Source organism: Eurosta solidaginis, chromosome 2 (assembly GCF_040869045.1).
Source record: "Eurosta solidaginis isolate ZX-2024a chromosome 2, ASM4086904v1, whole genome shotgun sequence".
NCBI classification, from domain to species: domain Eukaryota; kingdom Metazoa; phylum Arthropoda; class Insecta; order Diptera; family Tephritidae; genus Eurosta; species Eurosta solidaginis.
The window spans coordinates 268,003,679-268,028,787 of NC_090320.1; the positions used below are offsets into that span (position 1 = coordinate 268,003,679).

The window sequence follows — 25,109 nt, forward strand, 5'->3', positions numbered from 1 at the left end:
ATATGTCCAAAATTATAAAACTGCTTTAGTATTTTAATTGATTGCTTAAGAATAAGCACTTTTTGGCAAATCATAGTTTATTTGCCAAAAACAAATCTCATCTCAATGGCATACAAAATTTTCGAAATGAGTGATTAGATTTATTGGCTAACAATTAATATGTTGCAAAAATACCTATTTATTTTGTGGGAAACTAAATTTTATTGACCTTAATGCTGCTGCTAGTCGCCAAATTCATCTATTAATTATACCCAGCTGTAGTTGTACGGTTTGTTGTACAGGTATAAAGGAATCGAGATAGACTTTCACTTATCAAAGTATCTAACAAAAATTTTATTAAGCCTTGTCCGCCTGTCGTCCATCCGTTAACTTGAGCCAATATTGAAATAGCTTCACCAAATTCGTTACACGGGCTTATCTAGACCCATATTAGTTTGGTATTGAGATCGGACGATAACCGATAATCGAACGATATCGAAAATTTAGAAAAATTAAAAAAATGAGATAATTCAAAAGCGAATACTGCTTAGCTAATGAATCAAAAGCCGTTAAAGATATTACATTGAAATTCGGCAGAGACACTATCCTTGCGAAATTATATAGACTGAGTGAAGATCATCAAAATCGGTTAAAGACCACGATAACTTTCCCTTAAGGTCTAACCGTAACAAAGTTTGCAATAACTCCCCCTGTTTCGGAGGGCTTGAATGTAGCTGGTAAAGTTTGCATCCTGTCGGATAGTCAAGAAGCGATAAAAGCGCTTTCCTAGCCACACATTAACTCAAAATTAGTGTAGGCTTGTAAGCGACTCATATCCCAGTTATCCACCAATCTAGAACTATGCGTTATCCGGGCCCGAGTCATATGGGGATATAGGGTAACGAGAAGGCCGACGAGCTGGCACGCAGGGTCTCATCGGAGATGAACAAGGAAATAACCAGTGTCGAAGTAGGCATACCCTTAGCAGGAGCCAAGGGGAATATCCAAAGCTTCTACTTGAAGAAAGCACAAACAAAGTGGAATAACAAAACACCTGTGCAATATCAAAATCCATTTGGCCAAACTATGATGGAAAGAGGACGAGAAGTCTTCTGAATAAATCCAGGGCCAACACATGCAAACTGATAGCAGTCTGCACCGGTCATTGGGAAGTAGGTACGCATGCGGAAAAGTTGGGCATTCCGTATAACAACTACTGCAGAAGCTGCACAGATCCAAATGCCAGGGAGACAGTAGAACACTTTATGTGTAAATGTCCGGAATGTTTGGAACCCCGTTTCTAGAAGACCTTAGAGGTTTATCTGTAATAGCAATCCCGAATATTGTTAATTTTATCAACAACTCTGGCTGGTTGTAATATATTGACCGTAACATTCCGTAGGTTTTTAGACGAGTTACATGGCATCAAAATGGCTTTAAATAGCTACTTGGGCGACCAGGGTCGCAGCCATTTCACCTACCTACCTACCTACCCCCAGTTTCTGTTACTCTTACCAAAATACTTTTAATGCCATAGGTTGGTTAGGTTGAACTGGCCGGTCCATGAGGATCTCAATGAACTGATTGAGTCCGCCAGAAGTTTTTTTTAACGACCAAACACAGAAACCCTATCAAAACCCAGGACCTATGTTATAAAATAACTCCTTCCTCTTGGCAAATACTAGAAGCTTCCTAGGACTTAAGCCACTTGCTGCTTCTAGATCTGACAGCTGTATCACTCCTAATAGCTGGAGTCTTAACCTGGCAAGTGCAGGGCACGAGCACAGAACGTGCTCGATCGTTTCCTCCTCCAACCCGCACTTCCCACATCTGCTACCACTGACCAAGCCTAATTCGAAGGCATGTGACGCCAGAAGGCAGTATCCAGTCAGAATACCCCGTCCTCTCTTTTTAATGATAGAAGCAACTTTGTTAGCCTTCACTTTACAGCCCGGCGCTTGAACCCACGTCTTTCCCGCTTGGTCGATCATGTGCACCTCTCGCCTTCGCTTAATTTCGCCCAGTCTAATTGGGACGTCTACGGAGCAAGCCATAAGTCTAACAAAAATCTCCCGAGCCGACCGAAATTTGGCATAAACATTTTTTCATAGCCATGTACATCTGTTAAACTGCATTTTAAACCGCTGAAGTTCATTAGTGATATCCTCTGTATCCTTCTTGCTTCTTTTGAACGAACATGAGTTCAGAATAGTACCATATATACATATATAATTGTGCAGCCTTATAACACTATTAACCAGACAAAGCAAACAATTTAGATTTTCATACTTTTTTCTATAATAAAAATTTTTTTTCACATAAATTATCATCTTGTTTCCAACAGAGCAAAGGTTTGAAGCAACATAATTACGAAAAGTGTTGGACCGAGCTCTTTTTTCAATTTTTCGTCATGTTGCCCTCAAATTATTTTTAACCAATGGAAGTCCTATAAGTATCTTCTTTCCATACGTCATCTGCTACCTTACTTGATTTTTTTCAGAAGCTTTGCACGACAGAAGTACAGTTAGAGAGAGTGTGTGATGGGAACCCGCTTTGGATAAAAAATATTAAGCACTTGGGGTGTCCCAAACACTCTCCATGTTCGTGGTTCGAAGCGAATCTTATACAAATCAGATTTCTTGAATGCCGCACGCGTCCCAAATTAAATTCTTCACTGAAATCCTATTTCAAATATTATTATAAGTAACCGATTATTAAATTTAGTATTTCCATGAATGTTTTCTACTTTTTTACTAATCAATTTATTTGTCTTGTTACTCTTTGCAGTGCATCTGGAACGAGTGCAGTTGCGATCGATAACAAGATCGAACAAGCTATGGTAAGTTTGAAAAACATATCATCTCTAATTTAATATACTTCATACTGCAGCGAACACGAAAATATCAGTGACAATTTTTATTTTTTTATTTTTCGATAATTTTGTAGCTGAAACTATGCAAACTAATCTCCTGTTACAAACATATTCAACTAAAGCACCTTTTCGCAATTGTCTTCTTTGCATAGTTTTATTTTTGAGCAGTACATACTTTTATATGTCTGCTTGTACCAAAGCTACGTGTTGTTGGCAAGTTAATTTTTGGAACTGTTTTTTTATTTTATACTCAGCTGAGCAGAGCTCACAGAGTATATTAATTTTATTCGCATAACGGTACCCCGTAACGGCCTAAACTACTCGAGATAGATATAGACTTATATATATCAAAATGATCTGGGCGATCTCCGTCTGTCTGTAAACACGATAACTTGAGTAAATTTTGAGGTATCTTGATGAAATTTGGTATGTAAGTTCCTGGGAACTCATCTCTGATCGCTATTTAAAATGAACGAAATCAGACTATAACCTCGCCCACTTTTTCGATATCGAAAATTTCGGAAAACCGAAAAAGTGCCATAATTCATAACCAAAGACGGATAAAGCGATGAAACTTGGTAGTTGGGTTGACGTTTTGACTCAGATTAGAAAATCAGTAAAATTTTGGACAATGGGCGTGGCACCGCCCACTTTTAAAAGAAGGTAATTTAAAAGTTTTCCAAGCTGTAATTTGGCAGCTGAGTATATAATTTTCGGTTACACCCGAAGTTAGCATTCCTTACTTGTTTCTTATTATAAAAATACAAACAAATAGCCAATGAATGTTAATATGTATTATTAAGCGGGGAGTACTCTTTATTGCTTTCTTTTATGCCTGAACAAAATTTTAAAACAATTTTAAACAACGTCGCACATAGGTAGATTTTTTTTTTTTTTTTTTTAAGTGTCTATTCTTAAGTTGTGGGAGTCCTTTTTTTTTGTAATTGTGGCAACTTTCAGAAATTCAATTATGGCCGCCTAACTGTCTAAAATCTACCTATGTGCGTCGGATGTACAAGGCGACAGCTTTTTCGATTAAACCTGGTAAATATTTTCAAACCCCTCTCCTGGGATTGAGACTCAAACCCGCACTCATGCGATGATTGAACTGTTACACATTTAGCCCAAAAATTGCCAGTTCTATTTTCCTGTTCGCTGCTGTATGTAAATAATGTTTCTAAAATTTGGTTTTCTTACGATTTTTTTTTTAACCTTTCTCTTTAAAGAACCACTATTTAAAAACAAGGCAAATAATGTTTTTATTACCGCTATCGCATATGTAGTCCCACCTTTTTCCAATTCACGTACCATTTTGCTGACACAGGAATTTCTTTATGTTGTTAAAAGTAGTAAACCTCATACGCAGCCCACGCCTCCTTACCCATTAAAAAATTATTTTCAAATCTCTGATATACTAAGTAGTCGGATAGATGTTTACGTGTGTCATTTTTCACTTTCCTTTTGTGTCACCCATTTATATCTACATACAAGTAAATACTTACAAATTAATAAAGGAATAGTTTCATAACATGATAGAAAGAATAATACAAAAGAGGGCTGGGTTGGGTTCTCTTCAGTAGCCTACTTATCAAAAACAAAGCAAAATTATATTGAGTCAACAACTACACGACTTCTCATAACTATAAGCACTATAAATATGCGCTCTATGTAAATACATATTTATTGATTTTACAATGAGGCTTACAGTGTCGCTACTATACATATATGGGGGAAAACATTCAACTTTCATGTAGATTCACCTGATTTATGAGTTGGCGAACCCACCTTCTCTTAACAATCGCACCTTATGTACAATTTAAAATGTTGAAAATACGACAGTTTCATTGCTGGCTTGTCATATAAAGTGGTAACAATAAAGGCATTGTATCGCTGTATACTAGGGTTGACTGAAAACATATTTATACCAGCTGTACTTGTACACAGGATATTATAACCTTGATTGGATAACGGTTGGTTGTACAGCTATAAAGGAATCGAGATAGATATAGACTTCCATATATCAAAATCATCAATATTGAAACAAAAATTTGATTGAGCCATGTCCGTCCGTCCGTCCGTCTGTCCGTTAACACGTTAACTTGAGTAAATATTGAGATATCTTCACCGAATTTGGTACACGAGCTTACCTGGACCCAGAATAGATTGGTATTGATTTTGAGCGAATTCGGATGATAACCGCGCCCACTTTTTATGTATATAACGCCTACTTTTTATATATTGTAACGAATTTACTGAAATTCCGCTTATTTGCAACCTTCTAATAACGTTCGTATCGCGTTGAATAAATAACTCCAATATTCAATATTGCAGTACTTCACAATAACATTTATACTTCGCAACCAATAGCGTGCTTAAATCAAACTGATTGCCCATGCCTCAGCGGGTGCTGCTTTTATACTGTTCGGTTTTCTCGTCGGCCTAATTCTTGGCGTTTCCCCTTCTAGAATTTACTACTTGTTTAACAGCTATAAACTCATCAGCTATAAACTACAGATGCACGTTTATAGCTTCTCATGTGTGAGTGATACTTCGACCGATGATTGCATACTTTTGTGAACATCTCAGATATATGCATGTGTTTGTGCATATATCTCCGCTTCTTGTATGTACATATGTGTAGACATAATGATTGATTTGTTTATGTAGATACAAGTGACTGCTTAGTATCGGCTTAGAGATGATAGTATGCCTTAGTGTTGCTAATATTCGTCGCAATATATAACGCCCACTTTTTTTTATATATAAAACACACAATAGTATATAATACACCTATAATGCTGAAATTTGATGTGTGGACTGATATTGAGACTATTGCTAAAGATTTGAAAAATTATTTTAAGATGGGCGTGGCACCGCCTACTTGCGATAAAATCAATTTTACAAATATTATTAATCATAAATCAAAAATCGTTAAACCTAACGTAACAAAATTCGGCACGGAGGTTGCGTTTACTATAAGGAATGCTTTGAAGAAAAATTAACTAAATCGGCTAAGGACCACGCCCACTTTTATATAAAAGATGTTTAAAAGGGTCGTGGATGAATAAAATAAGATATATCTTTGCAAAAAAGAGTTTTATATCAATGGTATTTCATTACCCAAGTGGATTTATAACAATAAATAGGAAAAACTTCAAATTTAAAAAATAACCAGAAGAAAAATTTGTTCAAAATAGAACCATATGTATATGTATTATTGCGCAGCCTTGTAACACTATTAAGCACACAAAACAAACAACAACAGCATTTCAAGTGTACAACTGGGTATATAATGTTCGATTACACCCGAACTTAGCCGTCCTTACTTGTTACAATGGCTTTTGAATTTCTAGCATACCACATTATATGTATGTTTCCAATGTGATTTGTCATAGCCGTAACAAGCTTTGTAATATTTGTATATATGTATATTGAACTCTATTTTAATTATCAACTAGCCGGACTCGTGCGCATCTTGCGCAACAAAATACAAGAGTCTCACATCAAATATCAGCAGAAATCAGCTGTTCTATCAATCTATCGTGTATCAATAAAAACTTGCATGGCCTTGCGCTGCCATCTGGCGAATGTTAGCTACTGCCGGTAATGCAGTGCTAATTCTAATCAAATATTCACAATAGTGCCATAGTACAAATAGATTTCTTTATGTGCTCATAATCGTTTATTTTAATAAAACATACCTAAACAAAAGCACTACGACCAATAAAGCCCAAAGCTCGCTAATAGCACGAATCTCCATCTTTACAACCAAAACTTTATTTATAGATTTGGATTTCAAATAAAAGCGAAAAAGAGACCTGCACATAAAAGCAGCAATTAGAAATAATATATAAGGTATTTAAAGAAAAATCTTCTATGAATTTCGCAACTGAAACTATGCAAACGAATCTCGAAAACTTTTTCGAGAAAACTCGAAAGTTTGAGAACCTTTCAAACTTTTTGTTTGGAGTTCTCTGAATGACTTGTACTTTAGCAGACTAGAAATTTATTGCGATACAAAACAGCATACTCAAAAAAGTCATAGAAGTTTTTAAGTAACAAAAAAACAAGTAAGGAAGGTTAAGTTCGGGTGTAACCGAACATTACATACTCAGTTGAGAGCTATGGTGACAACATAAGGGAAAATAACCATGTAGGAAAATGAACCGAGGGAAACCCTGGAATGTGTTTGTATGGCATGGGTATCAAATGAAAGGCATTAAAGAGTATTTTATGAGGGAGTGGGCCATAGTTCTATAGGTGGACGCCATTTAGGGATATAGCCATAAGGGTGGATCAGGGTTGACTCTAGAATGCGTTTGTACGATATGGGTATCAAATGAAAGATGTTAATGAGTATTTTAAAAGGGAGTAATCCTTAGTTCCATAGGTGGACGCCGTTTCGAGATATCGCCATAAAGGTGGACCAGGGGTGACCCTAGAATTTGTTTGTACAATATGGGTATCAAAAGAAAGGTGTTAATGAGAATTTTAAAAGGGAGTAATCCTTAGTTCCATAGGTGGACGCCGTTTCGAGATATCGCCAAAAAGGTGGACCAGGGGTGACCCTAGAATTTGTTTGTACAATATGGGTATCAAATGAAAGGTGTTAATGAGTATTTTAAAAGGGAGTAATCCTTAGCCACCGTGGTGTGATGGTAGCGTGCTCCGCCTATCACACCGTATGCCCTGGGTTCAACTCCCGGACAAAGAAACATCAAAATTTTAGAAATAAGATTTTTCAATTAGAAGAAAATTTTTCTAAGCGGGGTCGCCCCTCGGCAGTGTCTGGCAAGCGCTCCGATTGTATTTCTGCCATGAAAAGCTCTCAGTGAAAACTCATCTGCCTTGCAGATGCCGTTCGGAGTCGGCATAAAACATGTAGGTCCCGTCCGGCCAATTTGTAGGGAAAAATCAAGAGGAGCACGACGCAAATTGGAAGAGAAGCTCGGCCTTAGATCTCTTCGGAGGTTATCGCGCCTTACATTTATTTTTTTTTTTTTTTAATCCTTAGTTCCATAGGTGGACGCCGTTTCGAGATATCGCCATAAAGGTGGACCAGGGGTGACCCTAGAATTTGTTTGTACAATATGGGCATCAAACGAATGGTGTTAATGAGTATTTTAAAAGGGAGTGGGCCTTAGTTCTATAGGTGGATGCCGTTTCGAAATATCGTCATAAAAGTGGACCAGGGGTGACTCTAAAATGCGTTTGTACGATATGGGTATCAAATTAAAGGTATTAATGATGGTTTTAAAAGGGAGTGGTGGTTGTTGTATAGGTGGTCGCCTTTTCGAGATATCGCCATAAAGGTGGACCAGGGGTTACTCTAGAATGCGTTTGTACGATATGGGTATCACATGAAAGGTGTTAATGAGTATTTTAAAAGGGAGTGATCCTTAGTTCAATAGGTGGACGCCGTTTCGAGATATCGCCATAAAGGTGGACCAGGGGTGACCCTAGAATTTGTTTGTACAATATGGGTATCAAAAGAAAGGTGCTAATGAGTATTTTAAAAGGGAGTAATCCTTAGTTCCATAGGTGGACGCCGTTTCGAGATATCGCCATAAAGGTGGACCAGGGGTGACCCTAGAATTTGTTTGTACAATATGGGCATCAAACGAAAGGTGTTAATGTGTATTTTAAAAGGGAGTGGGCCTTAGTTCTATAGGTGGACGCCGTTTCGAAATATCGCCACAAAGGTGGACCAGGGGTGACTCTAGAATGTGTTTGTACGATATGGGTATCAAATTAAATGTATTAATGAGGGTTTTAAAAGAGAGTGGTGGTAGTTGTATATGTGAAGGCGTTTTCCAGATATCGACCAAAATGTGGACCAGGGTGACCCAGAACATTATCTGTGGGATACCGCTAATTTATTTATATATCTAATACCTATCAAGATTTTAAGGGTTTTTTATTTCGCGCTGCAGAACTTTTTCATTTTCTTCTACATAATATGATAGGTGTCACAACCATTTTATAAAGTTTTTTCTAAAGTTATATTTCACTTCAATAAAATAATCCAATTACCTTACCATGTTTCATCCCTTTTTTCGTATTTGGTATAGAATTATGGCATTTTTTTCATTTTTCGTAATTTTCGATATCGAAAAAGTGGGCGTGGTCATAGTCGGATTTCGTTCATTTTTCATACCAAGATAAAGTGAGTTCAAGTAAGCACGGGAACTAAGTTCATTAAAGATATGTCGATTTTTGCTCAAGTTATCGTGTTAAAGGCCATGCGGAAGGACAGACGGACGACTGTGTATAAAAACTGGGCGTGGCATCAACCGATTCCGCCCATTTTCACAGAAAACATTTAACGTCATAAAATCTATGCGCCTACCAAATTTCAAAAGTATTGGTTGATTTTTGTTCGACTTATGGCGTTAAAAGTATCCTAGACAAATTAAATGAAAAAGGGCGGAGCCACGCCCATTTTGAAATTTTCTTTTATTTTTGTATTTTGTTGCACCACATCATTACTGGAGTTGAATGTTGACATAATTTACTTATGTACTGTAAAGATATTAAATTTTTTGTTAAAATTTTACTTTAAAAAAATTTTTTTTTTAAAAGTGGGCGTGGTCCTTCTCCGATTTTGCTAATTTTTATTAAGCGTACATATAGTAATAGGAGTAACGTTCCTGCCAAATTTCATCATGATATCTTCAACGACTACCAAATTACAGCTTGCAAAAGTTTTAAATTACCTTCTTTTAAAAGTGGGCGGTGCCACGCCCATTGTCCAAAATTTTACTAATTTTTTATTCTGCGTCATAAGTTCAACTCATCTACCAAGTTTCGTCGCTTTATCTGTCTTTTATAATGAATTATCGCACTTTTTCGGTTTTTCGAAATTTTCGATATCGAAAAAGTAGGCGTGGTTATATTCCGATATCGTTCATTTTAAATAGCGATCTGAGATGAGTGCTCAGGAACCTACATACCAAATTTCATCAAGATACCTCAAAATTTACTCAAGTTATCGTGTTAACGGACGGACGGACGGACATGGCTCAATCAAATTTTTTTTCGATCCTGATTATTTTGATATATGGAAGTCTATATCTATCTCGATTCCTTTATATATGTACAACCAACCGTTATCCAATCAAACTTAATATACTCTGTGAGCTCTGCTCAACTGAGTATAAAAAAAAAGAATTTAACTCATCCTTTTGTTCTACTCTTTGCTATAGTTTGTCTGGTGATTTGATGATATATTTGTCCCATCAAATCGATATCAGCCTTAATGTGATACATTTATAAAACTTCTTACATTCCTGGTTAAAGAGAAATTTTTAATAGCGATAATAAAAATGAGCCATCCCTCAATTTAAAATAACCCTTATACAAATCAGTGGCTTTCCGGCATTACCGAATAATCACTTACAGCTGTTTTCGAGAAAACCAACCTTAAAATTTTTGAAGTATGTATTTGTCAAAAGTTTGAAACTTTAATAATTTTATAATAGGGGAATTCCGGATTTTGTGCAAACGGTCTAGCATCATTGTATTTGCAAACTGGTTTAGTATATTTACACAATATACATATCAACAAAATATTCGGCTATGTATTTGCTACGTAGTAAGTGACAACATCAAAAACTGTATTAAGGAGTTCAGAATTTTGTGTGCTTGGTGTTGGAAACGTTGCTATGCCAATTCAATTTTTTCTTTGCATTTTTTGTTTTGTTTTGACAGTTGTTTATTTGCTATTTAAAATTGAAAAGGTAAACTACGGTTTTTGATGTTGCGCATTTGCCATGACATAGCAAATGCATAGCCGTATAATTTTTGGCGTTTTGTGTAAAAATACTACACCAGTTTACAAATACAATGATTCTAGAGCATTTTCACAAAATCCTGTACTCTTCTAGTATATTTTCTCAACATAGATTTGCAAAAAGCAACTGTCAATCCAAAACAAATGGTGCAAAGAAAAAATTGAAAATTATAAAGTTCTTCACGATCCGTGCACTGAAAGAAAAAGACTTGGTAAAATCAACCGAAATACCGGTCAATTCACTCGATATTTCTGTCAATTTTTATCCATCGCAACAAGATGTTGAATCAACTGCGCACAAATCGTTCATTCGTAATTGACTGTTTTAGTAGTCAAATGAACAAAAAAAGTTGTTGCGACAGCTTTGTATGAAAGTATGCCATATAAATAAATAAATGTAAGGCGCGATAACCTCCGAAGAGATTTTAGGCCGAGCTTCTCTTCCAATTTGCGTCATGCTCCGTTTTAATTTTTCTTACAACATCTGCAAGGCATATGAGTTTTCACTGAGAGAATTTCATGGCAGAAATACACTCGGAGTGCTTGCCAAACACTGCCGAGGGGCGACCCCGATTAGAAAAATTTTCTTCTAATTGAAAAACCTTATTTCTAAAATTTTGATTTTGCTTTGCCCGGGGTGTGAACCAAGAGCATTCGGTGTGGTAGGCGGAGCACGCTACCATCACACCACCGTGGCCGCTAATATACATATGTAAATATGTGAATACATAAATAAATACTCATGCTTGCTACATATATATGCATATGTACGCACTTATAGCGTTTTCTTTTCTGAAATAAATTGTTGCCTAAGCAAATGGTAAAGCCTTAATAGAGTTACTCCTACCCCAGAAAATTGTCAACATTTATAGTGCATACAAAAAACATTTCAACTCACCATATTCACTCATATCACAAATCACACAAGAAGATTGCGCATTGCGCATGTAAACATTAGATCAGCTCTTTTTGATGGGCAATTCTTACGTCATTTTCTTTTAGCTCTTGTTTTTTTCTCTTCCTTTCATTCGCTCAAACAGTCAACTGTGACGTAGATGCGCAGAACGAAGCAATTTTGAACGCATGAATGCGCAGTCTGGGTACTCATATTAAGAGAGTATATGTGGAACTTAATAGCGTTTTCTTTTCTGGCTATAGTGTTACGCTTTTTGTACGCCGCGCAAGGGTTGTTGTTCTATTCTAAAAAACAGGCAACGCCTTTACGGGGTATTTCGTTCTTTTGTGAAAATTGTTGCCTGCTCGCAACGCAAAAGCGTTTCACTTTTACCCTGTATAAAATGGCGTTGCGGCAGTGCAACTCTGTGAAACTCTCTATTCGCTCTTGAGTTCCACATATACTCTGTTAATATGAGTGCACAGATCACCTACCAGATTGCGGATTCACGAGTTCAAAATTGCTTCGTTCTGCGCATCTACGTCACAGTTGACTGTTTGAGCGAATGAAAGAAAGAGAAAAAAAACAAGAGCTAAAGGAAAATGACGTAAGAATTGCCCATAAAAAGAGATGGTCTAATGTTTACATACGCAATGCGCAATTTTCTTGTGTGATTTGTGATATGAGTGAATATAGTGAGATGAAATGTTCTTTGTATGCACTATAAATGTTGACAATTTTCTGGGGTAGGAGTAACACTATTAGGGCTTTACCATTTACTTAGGCAACAATTTATTTCAGAAAAGAAAACGCTATAAGAGTGAGTTGAGAGTTTCACAGAGTTGCACTGCCACACCGCCATTTTATGCAGGGTAAAAGTGTAACGCTTTTGCGTTGCTAGCAGGCAACAATTTTCATAAAAGAACGAAATACCCCGTAAAGGCGTTGTCTGTTTTATAGAATAGAACAACAACCTTGCGCGGCGTACAAAAAGCGTAACACTTTAGCCAGAAAAGAAAACGCTATTAGTTCGGTTAGAACTCCAATTGTGCGTACATCAAATATGCTGTCACACATTAAACATTATACACTTTGTTATTTTGCTTTATTAAGCGGACTTTCACCAAATTTTATAATTTATAGTTTTGAACTTCGCTTTGCAATTATATATGAAAATAGTAGTCACAAAACTGTCTCTCAATTCCTTCAGTTGGAGCTCAGCTCATTCTCCATTTCTTCTCTCGCATGTAGTTGCCACACTTTATTGTTTCGAACAAAACTTGTATAAATGTTTGACATAACATTTTAAATAGAGAACTTGTAAGTTATAGAAAGAATTAAATCGCTAGAAGGTAATTCACTACTGGAGTAACTTTATATGTAATTCGGCAAGTTTAATTTTCGTAACACTTTAAGATGAAACGTAAGTAAGTAAGTTAAGTTGAAACGATTCCAAAGCAACTCAAACTTTTATTTTGTCGGAAACATCCACATTAAAAAGGATGTTTTTTATTATCTTATTAGATTCGTTTGCATGAGTGAAAATTCGTAAAAACTTGAACAAAATGTTACTAACTTTGGAAAAAAACAAACAAAACAAAACAAAACTTTTGCAACAAGATGGCGCAATTTTGCATTTCGCTTGGAGAAGTTGCAAAATTGTACCCTATTTATCGGTATTTTTGCCCAGTAAATTCAAAAAAGGGTTTTTCGTTTTGTATTGATAACTGAAAAACTAGTTTTTTGTTGTTTTCCCATTTTGTGTGTTTTTTCGATTTGGTGGTTTTCTTATTTTGGTATTTTTTTTAAACAAGTGGCACCATTATCACAAGTACAAAGTAGAGAGCGCAGTGAGCGTAAAATTCTCTTTGAAATTTGCTCATGTATTGACTGTTGATCGCTGTTGAAATGACCAGTGAGATGAGTTGTGTTAACAGAAAAATCAGTTAGATTGATTAGGAATCCGTCAATTTTACAGAATTTTGTTAACTTAAGAGCGACAATTTCTCTTCTGTTGAAATGACTAAACTAATGTGTTCGCTTGACAAAGAACTCGGTGGAATTAACCATAATTCGATCAATATCACCGCATCTCCGATTTGTTGATTTTACATTTCTTTCAGTGTAGCTTATATTTTGCTATTATAAAGTTTCCAATACAAAATACACAAAACTCTGAACTACCTTAATATCATTTTTTGCGTTGCAAAAGCTAAAATATTTAAACTTTTTTTATGTCGGGGAAAACGTTGAGCTGTCGGGAAAAACGCAGCTGTTGGTTTGAGAAATGTCGATATTATGAACTAAGTGTTTGATATTGCAGCGTGAATTGATATTTTCTGGAAAGACCAACATTTACTGATATCGAATCGCGCACTAACTCAATTTCGAGAAAAAATTATTTTTTTTGATATGCCAGGAAACCACAGAAATATTTTCCTTCAAAGGATTAAACTTTTTTCGGTTGAAATTTCGAAGAGTTCTTTTGTAAGATAAAAAATGCTTCTGAGGTAAGATGTCCAAGTTTATTTTCGCTTCACCCTAGCATGCATGCAGGTTAGCAATTATAAATGAATCTCACTAATGTCTAAGCTGTATGTCATTTTGCAAATCGATTTGCAAGTTAATTTATTAAGAGATTGATGTGACATTTACTGAGTATCATAAATGCGCCTGGCGGGGCAATAATATGGCTGAGCTTCATTGAATCTAATAGTTACTGCACCTGCATAATATTTTTTATTTTTCTCTGAATACATTAAAGTGTCGTGAAAACGCTTTCAGACAGATGCTTCACACTTCAACTAAAAAGATTAATAAAACTGAACAAAAAGTGATTGGTGTTTTTTCCTAGATCCGATTGGCAGATGTTCGATATTGTTTTTGAACCAAAATCTCTATATTTCGTAAATGCAGGAATCATTTTTAATCCAGTGGTCACAGCCTCAGCTCTCTTAAAGCTATCGTCCCCCAATTTTCCTCTGCCGTTCACATAACCTAATCACAAGGGCAACCCAAAGTATGCAACAGCATATTTTTTTTATGACTCGTAACCACTAAACCAATCAAATATGCGAACATTTCACAAAAAAATATGAACTTTGAGCTATATTTTATATATTTTGCATTTAATACTTATTTATCTATAAGCATATTCTGCAAAAAAACTAAAGGTGTAGAAAAAGTTTGATAGTGTATGAAAAAATATTTCTATTCAATTCCATTAGAACTTATTCTTTATTCTGCTAAGAAAATTACAACGGGCAAGATGTCGCCGCCAGAGTTGATGACCCGTTTTATCGTGATTCTAGCACCCTTGCTAGAACTTAGGCGACAAGTCCTATCATACCTTTCGTATAGTTATATTAAGAGCTTCAAGAGTCTGAGGCTTGTATTCACATAAGCCTCGACTTAAAAAAAGCCATAAAGAGGAGTCTGGATCAGTTAAAGTGGGGTGATCTGGCCGGCCAATGCAAACCATCAAAACAAGAGACTAAGCGACGCGGGGGTTAAGGCATCATCTCCTAAAGCACTATAGCGAGATCCGGCACAACACAGCCGTTTGATCCAGGCAAGCATAAGCAGGCCCTTATCAAAATCCACACAGAATCAGTAAACGCCTTTGTCAAGACGCGCCTGATGAACGCCGTTATTAATATGCAATTCCCACACTTGCAGAAGAAGAAAGCACATTACCAAGGGAGACACGAGTCACCCTGGCCCAACTTCGTTCTGGATACTGTAACAGATTAAACTCTTAGTTGTATAGAATCAACTCCGACATACGTAATGTATGTCCTGCATGCGATGTGTCCCCACTTGACACCAACCATCTTTTCAATTTTAATGTGGAACCTACGCCTCTAACACCTACCTCCCTATGGTCCGCACCTGTTGAAACAGCCAGTTTCCTTGGACTCCCGTTAGAGGACTTTGATGACAATTTGTGAGTGGTTGTGTCCATTGAATGGGGCAAAGCACTGTTAACAACAACAACTAAGCGACGCGGAAAATTTCCCTTCAGTATACTTCACTTCCTGGAAGAGGAAATCAGTTTATGACGATTTGTTTTCTGGGATTGTGTACTTAGAAAATATTAAACCCGGATGGGCATTTAGTGCCATTAACAAAATTTATAGCGACTTCCGATAGCGTGATAACTTTTTGGCCACCCTGTTATTCTGGAATATAAAAGCATATTTTACGGCTTATAAGGACCTTAAATGCATATTTTTAATGCTGAATTAAGATTTTAAATGCATTTTATAAGCACCATAATCAGTACTTTTTTACATATTTTGGGTTGCCCTACCTATCACTTTCTCTTCGTGATAAGCATTGAAGATCTTTTTATACCTTTCATGAACATGAAATGGTATATTAACTTTGGTCCGATGTTTGTAACGCTGAGAAATATAGAAGATATACTCACCATTAAGTATACCGTATTGATCAGGGCGACGAACTGAGTTGATATAGCCATGTCCGTCTGTCCGTCCGTCCGTCTGTATGTTTGAACGCAAACTAGTCCCTCAAATTTTGAGATATCTCAATGAAATTTGGCACAAGGATGTATTTTTGTATTAAATTTGACATTTGTCGGATCCGGTAGGATCGGACTACTATAACATATATCTCCCATACAACCGATCGTTCATATAAGACGATTTTGGTCATTCCTGCCGCAATTTAGAAAGTATAAACGTGAGACTCGGTGATATATATTTTAATCGATCATAGAAGATTTTCTGAAAAAATCACTTTGATCGGAGCTATATATAGTATATATCCCATACAACCGATCGTTCAGATAGAAAGATTTTTGGCAATTTCTCCCTTAATTTCCAATATAAAAACGTTAAACTTGGTGATATTTATCCTAATATATCATAGAAGATTCCATGAAAAAATCATTTCGATCGGAGCTATATATAATATATATCCCATACAGCCTATCGTTCAGATAGAAAGATTTTTAGGCATTCCTCCTTTAATGTCTAGTATAAAAACGTTAAACTTGGTGCTATTTATCCTAATATATCATAGAAGATTTCATGAAAAAATCATTTCGATCGGAGCTATATATAACATATATCCCATACAACCGATCGTTCAGATAGAAAGATTTTTAGCCATTCCTCCTTTAATTTCCAGTATAAAAAGGTTAAACTTGGTGATATTTATTCTAATATATCATAGAAGATTTCCTTTAAAAATCATTTCAATCGGAGCTATATATAATATATATCCCATACAACCGATCGTTCAGATAAGGGGGTTTTTTGCCATTTTTTTAAATATTTATCTTAAAATCGTTTAGGTATGTACATCTGTTCACTATATATTTCTTATCTTATACAGCGCATTATTTGGAGATTACGAATGGGATAAGATTATTGTTCAGCCCCATTCATGAAAGGTATGAAGTCTTTGGCACAGCCGAAGACAGTCCCGTCCTTACTTGTTGAAATTGTGTTATTTATCTACTTCTTTTGTCTGTGGCCATTTGCGGCATGTTTGATATATTTAAATGGCTACTCTTTGAAGTGTATTTCGTTTATAAAATTTATGCGCGTGCAAAATCCGCTTATTATAATCACTTGAAAATTGCTACGCAAAATGTCGGAGAAATTGAAAACAAAATACTACTTGCAGTAGATAAATAAATAAAAACTTCACTTTCGCGTTGCACACATGCAGTAGTTACACATGATAGTATGCAGACATCTGAAAGCTCTAGAAATGTCTATTCGAGCAGACAAGACACTACAGGCTGTTCTAGGAAAAAAAATAATGGCAACAGGCATACTTTAGATGTAATTTATTTTGCGTGAACACTCATGTAAAGAGCCGAATGAAGTTATAAGTTCATTCATATGAACACACATGCAGCTGCGTGCACAAAAATAGAGTTACACCATATCTATGTATAGTGGAAGCAATAAATATGAGTAATTTCGTGCGTTCGGCATAATAGAATAAGACCGTTCCTACTACAAAGAAAGGGTAGTGTTTCCTGAAGCGGCTATTTTGCGGAAACTTTTTCGTCCGAAATGAAAAATAAGAAAAAACAAGTAAGGACGGGACCGACTTCATACCTTCCATGAATGGGACTGAACAACAATCTTATCCCATTCGTTATATCGAAATAATTGGCTGTATAAGGTATGAAATATATAGTGAACAGATGGTATATATAAGCGATTTTCAAGATAAATATTCAAAAAAAAAATAGGTAGGTACTTTGTGTGAGGATGCAAAGTTTCACGTTTTTGTGGTCTGCAAAATAGCTATGACTATGAATTACTTATCTCAACAATATATGACGTAAACGTGAGAATTTGAAGCTTCTAGCCGTTAAAAAGGGGACAGAAATGACAGTTTATGTGCAGTATATAACATATATACCACCGATCTCTATGATTTTTTCAGACAATAACATTACTATATACGTAAGCATTCGGTGAAATTTGAAGCTTCTAGCTGTTAAAATGGGGCAGAAATTACGAAAGGTTTCTTATCTGAACAATCGGTTGTATGGTATACATACCATATATATGACCGATCTCTATGATTTTTTCAGACAACAATACATGCTATATACGTTAGCTTTTGCTGAAATGTGTAGCTTCTAGCTATTAAAATGCGGCAGAAATTACGAAAAGCTTCTTATCTGAACAATCGGTTGTGAGGGATATATGCTATATGTATGTATAGGCTACCGATCTCATCCATTTTTTCATACAACAATATGTACAATGCGCGAAAGCATATGGTGAAGTTTGACTCTTCAATCTGATAAATTGAGGAAGATAGGGCAAAAATCCTCTTTTCTGACAAATCGGTTGTATGGGCAATATATGCTATAGTGGTCCGATCCGGCCGGTCCCGACAAATGTCTAATCGGACACCTAAATAGCTCCGCTCACCAAATTTTATCAAGTTATCTCAAAAATTGAGGGACTAGTTTACATACAAACAGACAGACGGACAGGCGGACATGGCTAAATCAACTCAGCTCTTGAGTCTGATCATTTCGGTATATTTAATGGTGGGTCTATCTATTTTCCTTTAAGGACTTACAATTTTGAGATTCGTGACAAACTTAATATACCCTTTCATTTTGATGAAAGCTATAATAACAGCAAAAAACACACACACAAAGTCCTTGTACTAAAATGTTCCAAGTTGAAGTTTTATTTTTGTATTATTTTCTATCCTGCCGAGAGCATCTGAAATTATATTTTTTGTATCTTGGATAATTTATTTTTTAAATTAGAATGCCATTATTTCGATCCCGAGAAGGGTTATTTTGCTCCCGAGAAGGTTAGATGGCCTTTGAGCTCTGCAGTCGTTACAGCAGCCCCTTGAAGTATGCTTCTATTACGTCTTATTTTCGATATCTGGTTTTTTATAAATTTTTTTTTATACTTTTCACGTTTTCATGATAACGTTTCAAAGCAGCAAAAAAAAAATCAAAATAATTTGAGAAATTTTCAGATATTTTGATTGAATAGGGGGACGGAATTTCTATAAAAAGTTTCGAGAGTATATTTATTTTGAATTTTTTTTTTTAAATTTGGCTTAAAAAAATATAGTCTTGTAATTTTCACTATGTTTTACGAATTAAAAAAAAAGATAATAATGGTTTCCAATCCGCCGTGCTCCTTATTAATATTTTTGTGACTTGAACCTAGTATGTTGTGGTAGGGCGAGCACGCCTAATAAAAATAGCATGACAAAAAACAACTTACGCTTATGACAGAATATTTTAGAACATTACATGGCATACCTAAAAACACCCTGCGCGATTTACCTCCGAGCAGCTTTAGGCCGAGCTTCTCTACCATTTTTCGTCGTTTTCCTTACAAATTTACTGGACAGGATCAACATGTTTGATGCCAACTCCGCACAACCTTCTGCAAGACAGGTGAATTTTCAATGATGGCAGCAATGCACTCGGAGTATTTTGCCAAACCAACGCTGAGGGGAGACCCTGTTTAAAAACTTTTACTAATTTACTAATTGAAAAAACGGTTTTATAAATTTTTGATTTTGCTTTGCCTGGGAATTCAACATAGGACCTTCGGTGTGGTACCGGAGCACGCTACCACCACACCACGACGGCCTCCCAATATACCATAAACTAATTTGAAAAATCATGAAACCTCATAAAAAAGCTTTTGGTAATCTAGTATGAGTTAAATAAATCTGTATAAATTACCATAGCATAACATGACACATAACTCAATTCTACATATAATAATATGATAGATATAACTTAAAATACCATCTGGTATAACATAGCTTTAATAAACATAAAGCAAGATGTTATATATAGAGTATCAGAAAGCAAAATGAAATAACAAAAACAATTAAACCTACCCCTACAATGTAATATAACATTACGTATTTTAGCATAGGCCAACATAAAATAACAAGACATGCAGAACATTAAAAACAACTTAACATAGTGACACTAGATTTCATAACATAACATTACAAAGCTTTCCACAGCACAGCTTATGTTAAGTCAAAGTATGGTAAGTTATGCCGGGTTATGATAGGTCAGGTTAGGTTAGGTTGAACTGGCCGGTCCATGAGGACCTCACATAGACTGAATAAGTTCGTAGTGTTACCAGAAGTTTGTTTTAACGACCAAACTGAAAAACCCTATCAAAAACCAGGACCTATGTTATAAAATAACTCCGTTCTCTTGGCAAATACTAGAAGCTTCCTAGGATTTAAGCCGCTTGCTGCTTCTAGATCTGACAGCTGTATCACTCCTAATAGATGGAGTCTTATCCTGGCAAGCGCAGGGCAAGAGCACGGGACGTGCTCGATCGTTTTCTTTTCCATCCCGCACTTCCTACATCTGCTATCACAGACCAAGCCTAATTTAAAGGCATGTGACACCAGAAGGCAGTGTCCAGTCAGAATACCCGTCATGAGTCTACAGTCCTCTATTTTTAATGATAGAAGCAACTTTGTTAGTCTAAGGTTGTAAGACCTGCACATAATCTTCGACACTTTACAGCCCCGCGCTTGAACCCACGCCTTTCCTGCTTGGTCGATCATGTGCACCTCTCGCCTTCGCCTAACTTCGCCCAGTCTAATTGGGACGTCTACGGAGCAAGCTTCAAGGGATGCGCCCTTTTTAGCTAGTTCATCCGCTTTTTCATTCCCATCTATTCCCATATGCCCTGGGACCCAATATAGATGTATGCTTCTCCCTATCCCGATTCTCTCCAGGGACTGCTTACACTCTAACACGCATTTAGATGTTGTGCTATGCGAGATTATTGCCTTAATTGCTGCTTGACTGTCAATATAAAAATTAACACGATTGCAGCTTTAGCTATTTTCTTCCAGGGTTTCTACTGCTTTGGTTACGGCTACTATTTCCGCTTGCAAAACGCTGCAGTAATCCGGCAGCCTGTAGGATCTGTTTATTTCCAGAGCAGCACAGACCCTGGTCCTTCCACTACTTTGGAACAATCTGTGTACACATGTATCGCCTCGTCTGCCATTTGGGCACCCTTGCGCCAACCGTCCACCTCTATTGTGGCCTTAAGATCACCCTCGAAGCGCAGATAGGGAATCAGGTAGTCTGTTCGTCTTGTGATTGATGACGCTATACTACTATGGCCGTATGGTCGGCGCTCAACCTGCCCCGAGGTACCGAGCCTGGTTGCAGTTGTTAACGCTATGTTCTTTGCTACCAGGTCTACAGGTGGAATGTGCAGAATGGCATACAGTGCAGCTGTCGGGGTTGTTTTCAGGGCTCCTGTAATGCTAAGCATTGATAGTCTGCATACCCTCTCTAATTTTTTGAGGTAGGATGCTTTTTGTGTGGCTTTCCACCAAGCATGAACTCCATAGTATAGAATAGGGTTTACAATCGCTGTAAAAACCCAATGAAAAAGAGAGAGCGATAAACCCCACGTACACCCCAGCATTCTTTTACATGCATAAAGTGCCGTTGAAGCCTTCTTCACCCTCTCCTCCACGTTGTGCTTCCATGACAGTTTACTGTCTAGGATGATTCCTAGATACTTTGTGCAAGGTTTCCCCTGTAGGGTCACCCCTCCTAACTTAGGCCTGATACAATTTGACACATTGTACCTATTTGTAAACAAGACCATATCCGTCTTATCCGCGTTGACTTTCAACCCGACATTTGATGCCCAGTGGTCAAGTGTCACTATATTTGTGTCGGTAACTGTACTTTTTGCTCAAGTCGAGAAAGTTCTGCGGCAATTTTATGAGGATTTTTCTTAATAACTTTTTAAATTTTTTTTTTTTTGTATTTGGCTCATTGTTGCTTCTACGTAAATAAATAACGAACACAAATGGGTGGTGCTCAACTGTCATTCATTTAATTGCGGAAAACAAAATAGAAGCCAACAGCTGATTTAGCACAAACTAAAAACGGTAGAAGCCTAATAGGGAGAAGTTAGGAGGCAGACAAACAATCAATCAGCAAACCAGCAGCAGCTGCTGCACTAGTTGAAGTCGATTCATAAATGTACAAATAAATATAACGAAAACAATAAAAAAGAATGTGTATGAAAGTGCAACGCAGCTAAAAAAAGCAATAAAGAAATGTACCGAATGGAATAAGAACACAACAATCGCTATTGCCGACCGGTTGACTGATCTGACCAAAAAACTCCCAGTCACCAATCAATGACCCAACGATAGCTGGATACGGTTGAATTAATGTTGGTGCAACAAGTGGACGATACTTGTGCACTGTACTTTCATTGTTGTTGTCATTGTGTGCGACACAGATACTCAACTTAAGCCAATGAACTAAATTGAATTGCGATTGCGAATTTATTATTGCTATTTTTAGCTTTATGAAGCTTTCAAGCACCACAAACCACGGTAGTTTAAAAATATACAGCAATTATGTTGTTTCTGCTTATCAATACATTGTAAGTTGATGTTGAGTTAAATTGAGTCAGCGCCACCATCAACTGCAATATTTATTTACTATATATAAGTACTATATGTATGTATGTAGAAATTTGCAGAAAAAGTAAGAAAGGAAACCCTCCATTGACAAGCGCATATGTTGCAGGTTTGAGCTGCATTAAGAATGTGTGTGATGGGAAAAGCAGGTTATCGAGTGAAGATGACAGTCTCGGGATTTCATGGTATTTCTGTGCCAAAGAACCCGAAGCAAAGCAAATTCTATTTTTGGTGCAGAACAAAGCTGTTATTATTGTGATTACTATATATCAAAGATATTATCCGGCTTGTTCCAATTTTATCCCAAAATGTCAAATCGATTTTGAGCACACATTATACGATTTGTATAAATTTTTAAATCTCAAGCTGTCCCCTCAAAATCCGATAGGTAACCCAAAAAAGTGCTTGATAGTAATGCTTCGTTTTCATTAGGTCAAAATGACCAACACCAAAAGCTTCCTCAAACTGACCATGATTTTATGGTGTCAAATGCGTTTCCGTTATATATATGTTCAAAACCTAACCTCAAATTTCATGTTCGTCAAGTATAAAACGAAAAAGCAGACTTACAGAACGTCCTACGGATCTTCAAAGCTTTATAAGATTTATTTTTTTTTTCGCGGTATTGGAAAAGTTTGGAAAGACTATATTTTTATAAAAATAAGGTTGTGCAACAAAACTTCCACGGTTCTCTACTTTTAACTCCTGAAGCAAAAAATAATTGAAAGTCAATCAATCCCGAAATTTGCTTGGCCTTGTGTACTTATCGCTAATCTGTCCATCGTTGATTTTGCATAAACGCTTTCAATAATTTAAGTGTCTGTAATTGATTTGTATAGGAAATGTTAAGTGCTGATTTAAATAGCGCACTTTAAATTGATGCTAAAGTGGCGTACAAATTATATCTATGTTCTAAAAGATCCAGTTAAAAATGAATATGCATGTAATTTCTTGTGCAAACTGTCGCATAATTGCTCATTTTAGCAATATCCTATTCAAGATTGTTCGAAAATACCAAACATAAAAAAACAGTCGAGTTTCTTCACATGCCAGCCAATAGGCTACGCTTGAACGTCTTTGAAAACATGTAAATCTACATACAAAAAACATTCGACGGTAGAATAAAACGAAAAATTTGCAAATACTATCTCTGATGAAATATTCGAACCTTTAAATCTTAATCCGTTAAATTGCACACGAACGAACAAACACTAACCCTGTCGAAATATTTGAACTTTTAGTGAAAACAAGCACTCAGCAATGAACGAACGAAACTAAAACACACACCAACACCTGTCTCAACTAACCGCGCAAGCTGATGATCGATCATAACCACCCCATTTTCAAATGTAGACGCAAACTGATGTAGGTATCTATACAAGTACACATCAGATCTCAGAGGAGAAGTTGTCAAGCGCTTCCTTTATACGACATTACAGAAAAGTTTCATATCTTTGTCGCGCGCTACTGTGAGTTTTTCCTACGATACTTCTCTAGAAGAGATTTGGCGAGTCAGATTTTTCTTCGGAAGAGGGAAAACTAATGTCTTACAACTATCGTTGTTTCAATATACACCAAGTATCAACCCTGTCGAAAAAACAAGAATACAAAATTTAGAAATTCGATTTATTTTCTTAATATTTCCTGCTCATATTTTTTGTGGCAATGTCTAATACCAATTTCACACAGAAACTTAATCGAATCGCAATTTTGTTTAATGAAATAATTAAGTTTTCCTTTTCACATATGGCAACTTGCTTCATTAAGCGAACGTCTGTCAGCAGCCCCAAAAAAATGTTGCACATCAACAAAAAAAAATGAATAGCAGCCCTTTCCTGCTTAACTATTAAGGCAATCAAAATAAATTTCGTGCGCAACTACTCATAAATGTTGCACTTATCCAAATATGTGGCTATTTTTGAAAAGGCCATATTATCTTTCAGAGAAAATAAAATTTTGAATTTTTTGGTGTTTTTCTATTTTTCGTAAATTATTGACAATAATTTATTTCTGACTTTCATTTGTCACGTTGCAAGGCGAATTCAGTACCAGGTGTTGTTATCCCAACAGCTGATTGCTTCTTCTTGATTATTTTCCATACATTACCTTGTACTTCAATATGTCAGTTTATCGAAATCAATGAAAATTTTATTTTGACTTGACATTCTTCTGCACGGCGAATTGGTTGAATTCGCTTTGCCACTGCCTGCTATGAATTCGCCTTGTTACGCTGACAATAAAATCAGACCCTTCAAGCAAAACGTACTAGATTTTTGACTCTACGTACTTACTTAATTGGCGATTAACCCTTTAAACGGTTATAGACGTAACAATATTGAGATAATTAAAAATTTGTATTTTGTATAGAATATTGAGCTCAATAAGGGCTTTAATGTAGACAACTTGACTAATTATCACCCATATTATGAACACATGCGATACACGATAAACGCTTGCAATCTGTTATACCGTATTATGAAATAAATTCTAGCGTTTGAATCCGATCGTTAGCGTTTATCGTTTATCGTGGTATTGCCATACGCTAACTATCGCATTAGCTGTTCAATTTTCTACGCTAGGTATCGTTGATACAT

At 36.2% G+C, this 25,109-nt stretch overlaps 1 protein-coding gene across 12 annotated transcripts in view; it reads left to right on the top strand.

Moving 5' to 3' along the window:
* Positions 1 to 25,109, top strand: part of bun (bunched) — a 594,108-nt gene that overhangs the window by 465,609 nt on the left and 103,390 nt on the right. For all 12 annotated transcript variants that reach the window (XM_067767880.1, XM_067767882.1, XM_067767877.1 and 9 more), the window contains one exon: positions 2,767 to 2,818. In XM_067767880.1, the coding sequence (XP_067623981.1) occupies positions 2,767 to 2,818 (52 nt within the window). The remainder of the gene's footprint in view (positions 1 to 2,766; positions 2,819 to 25,109) is intronic.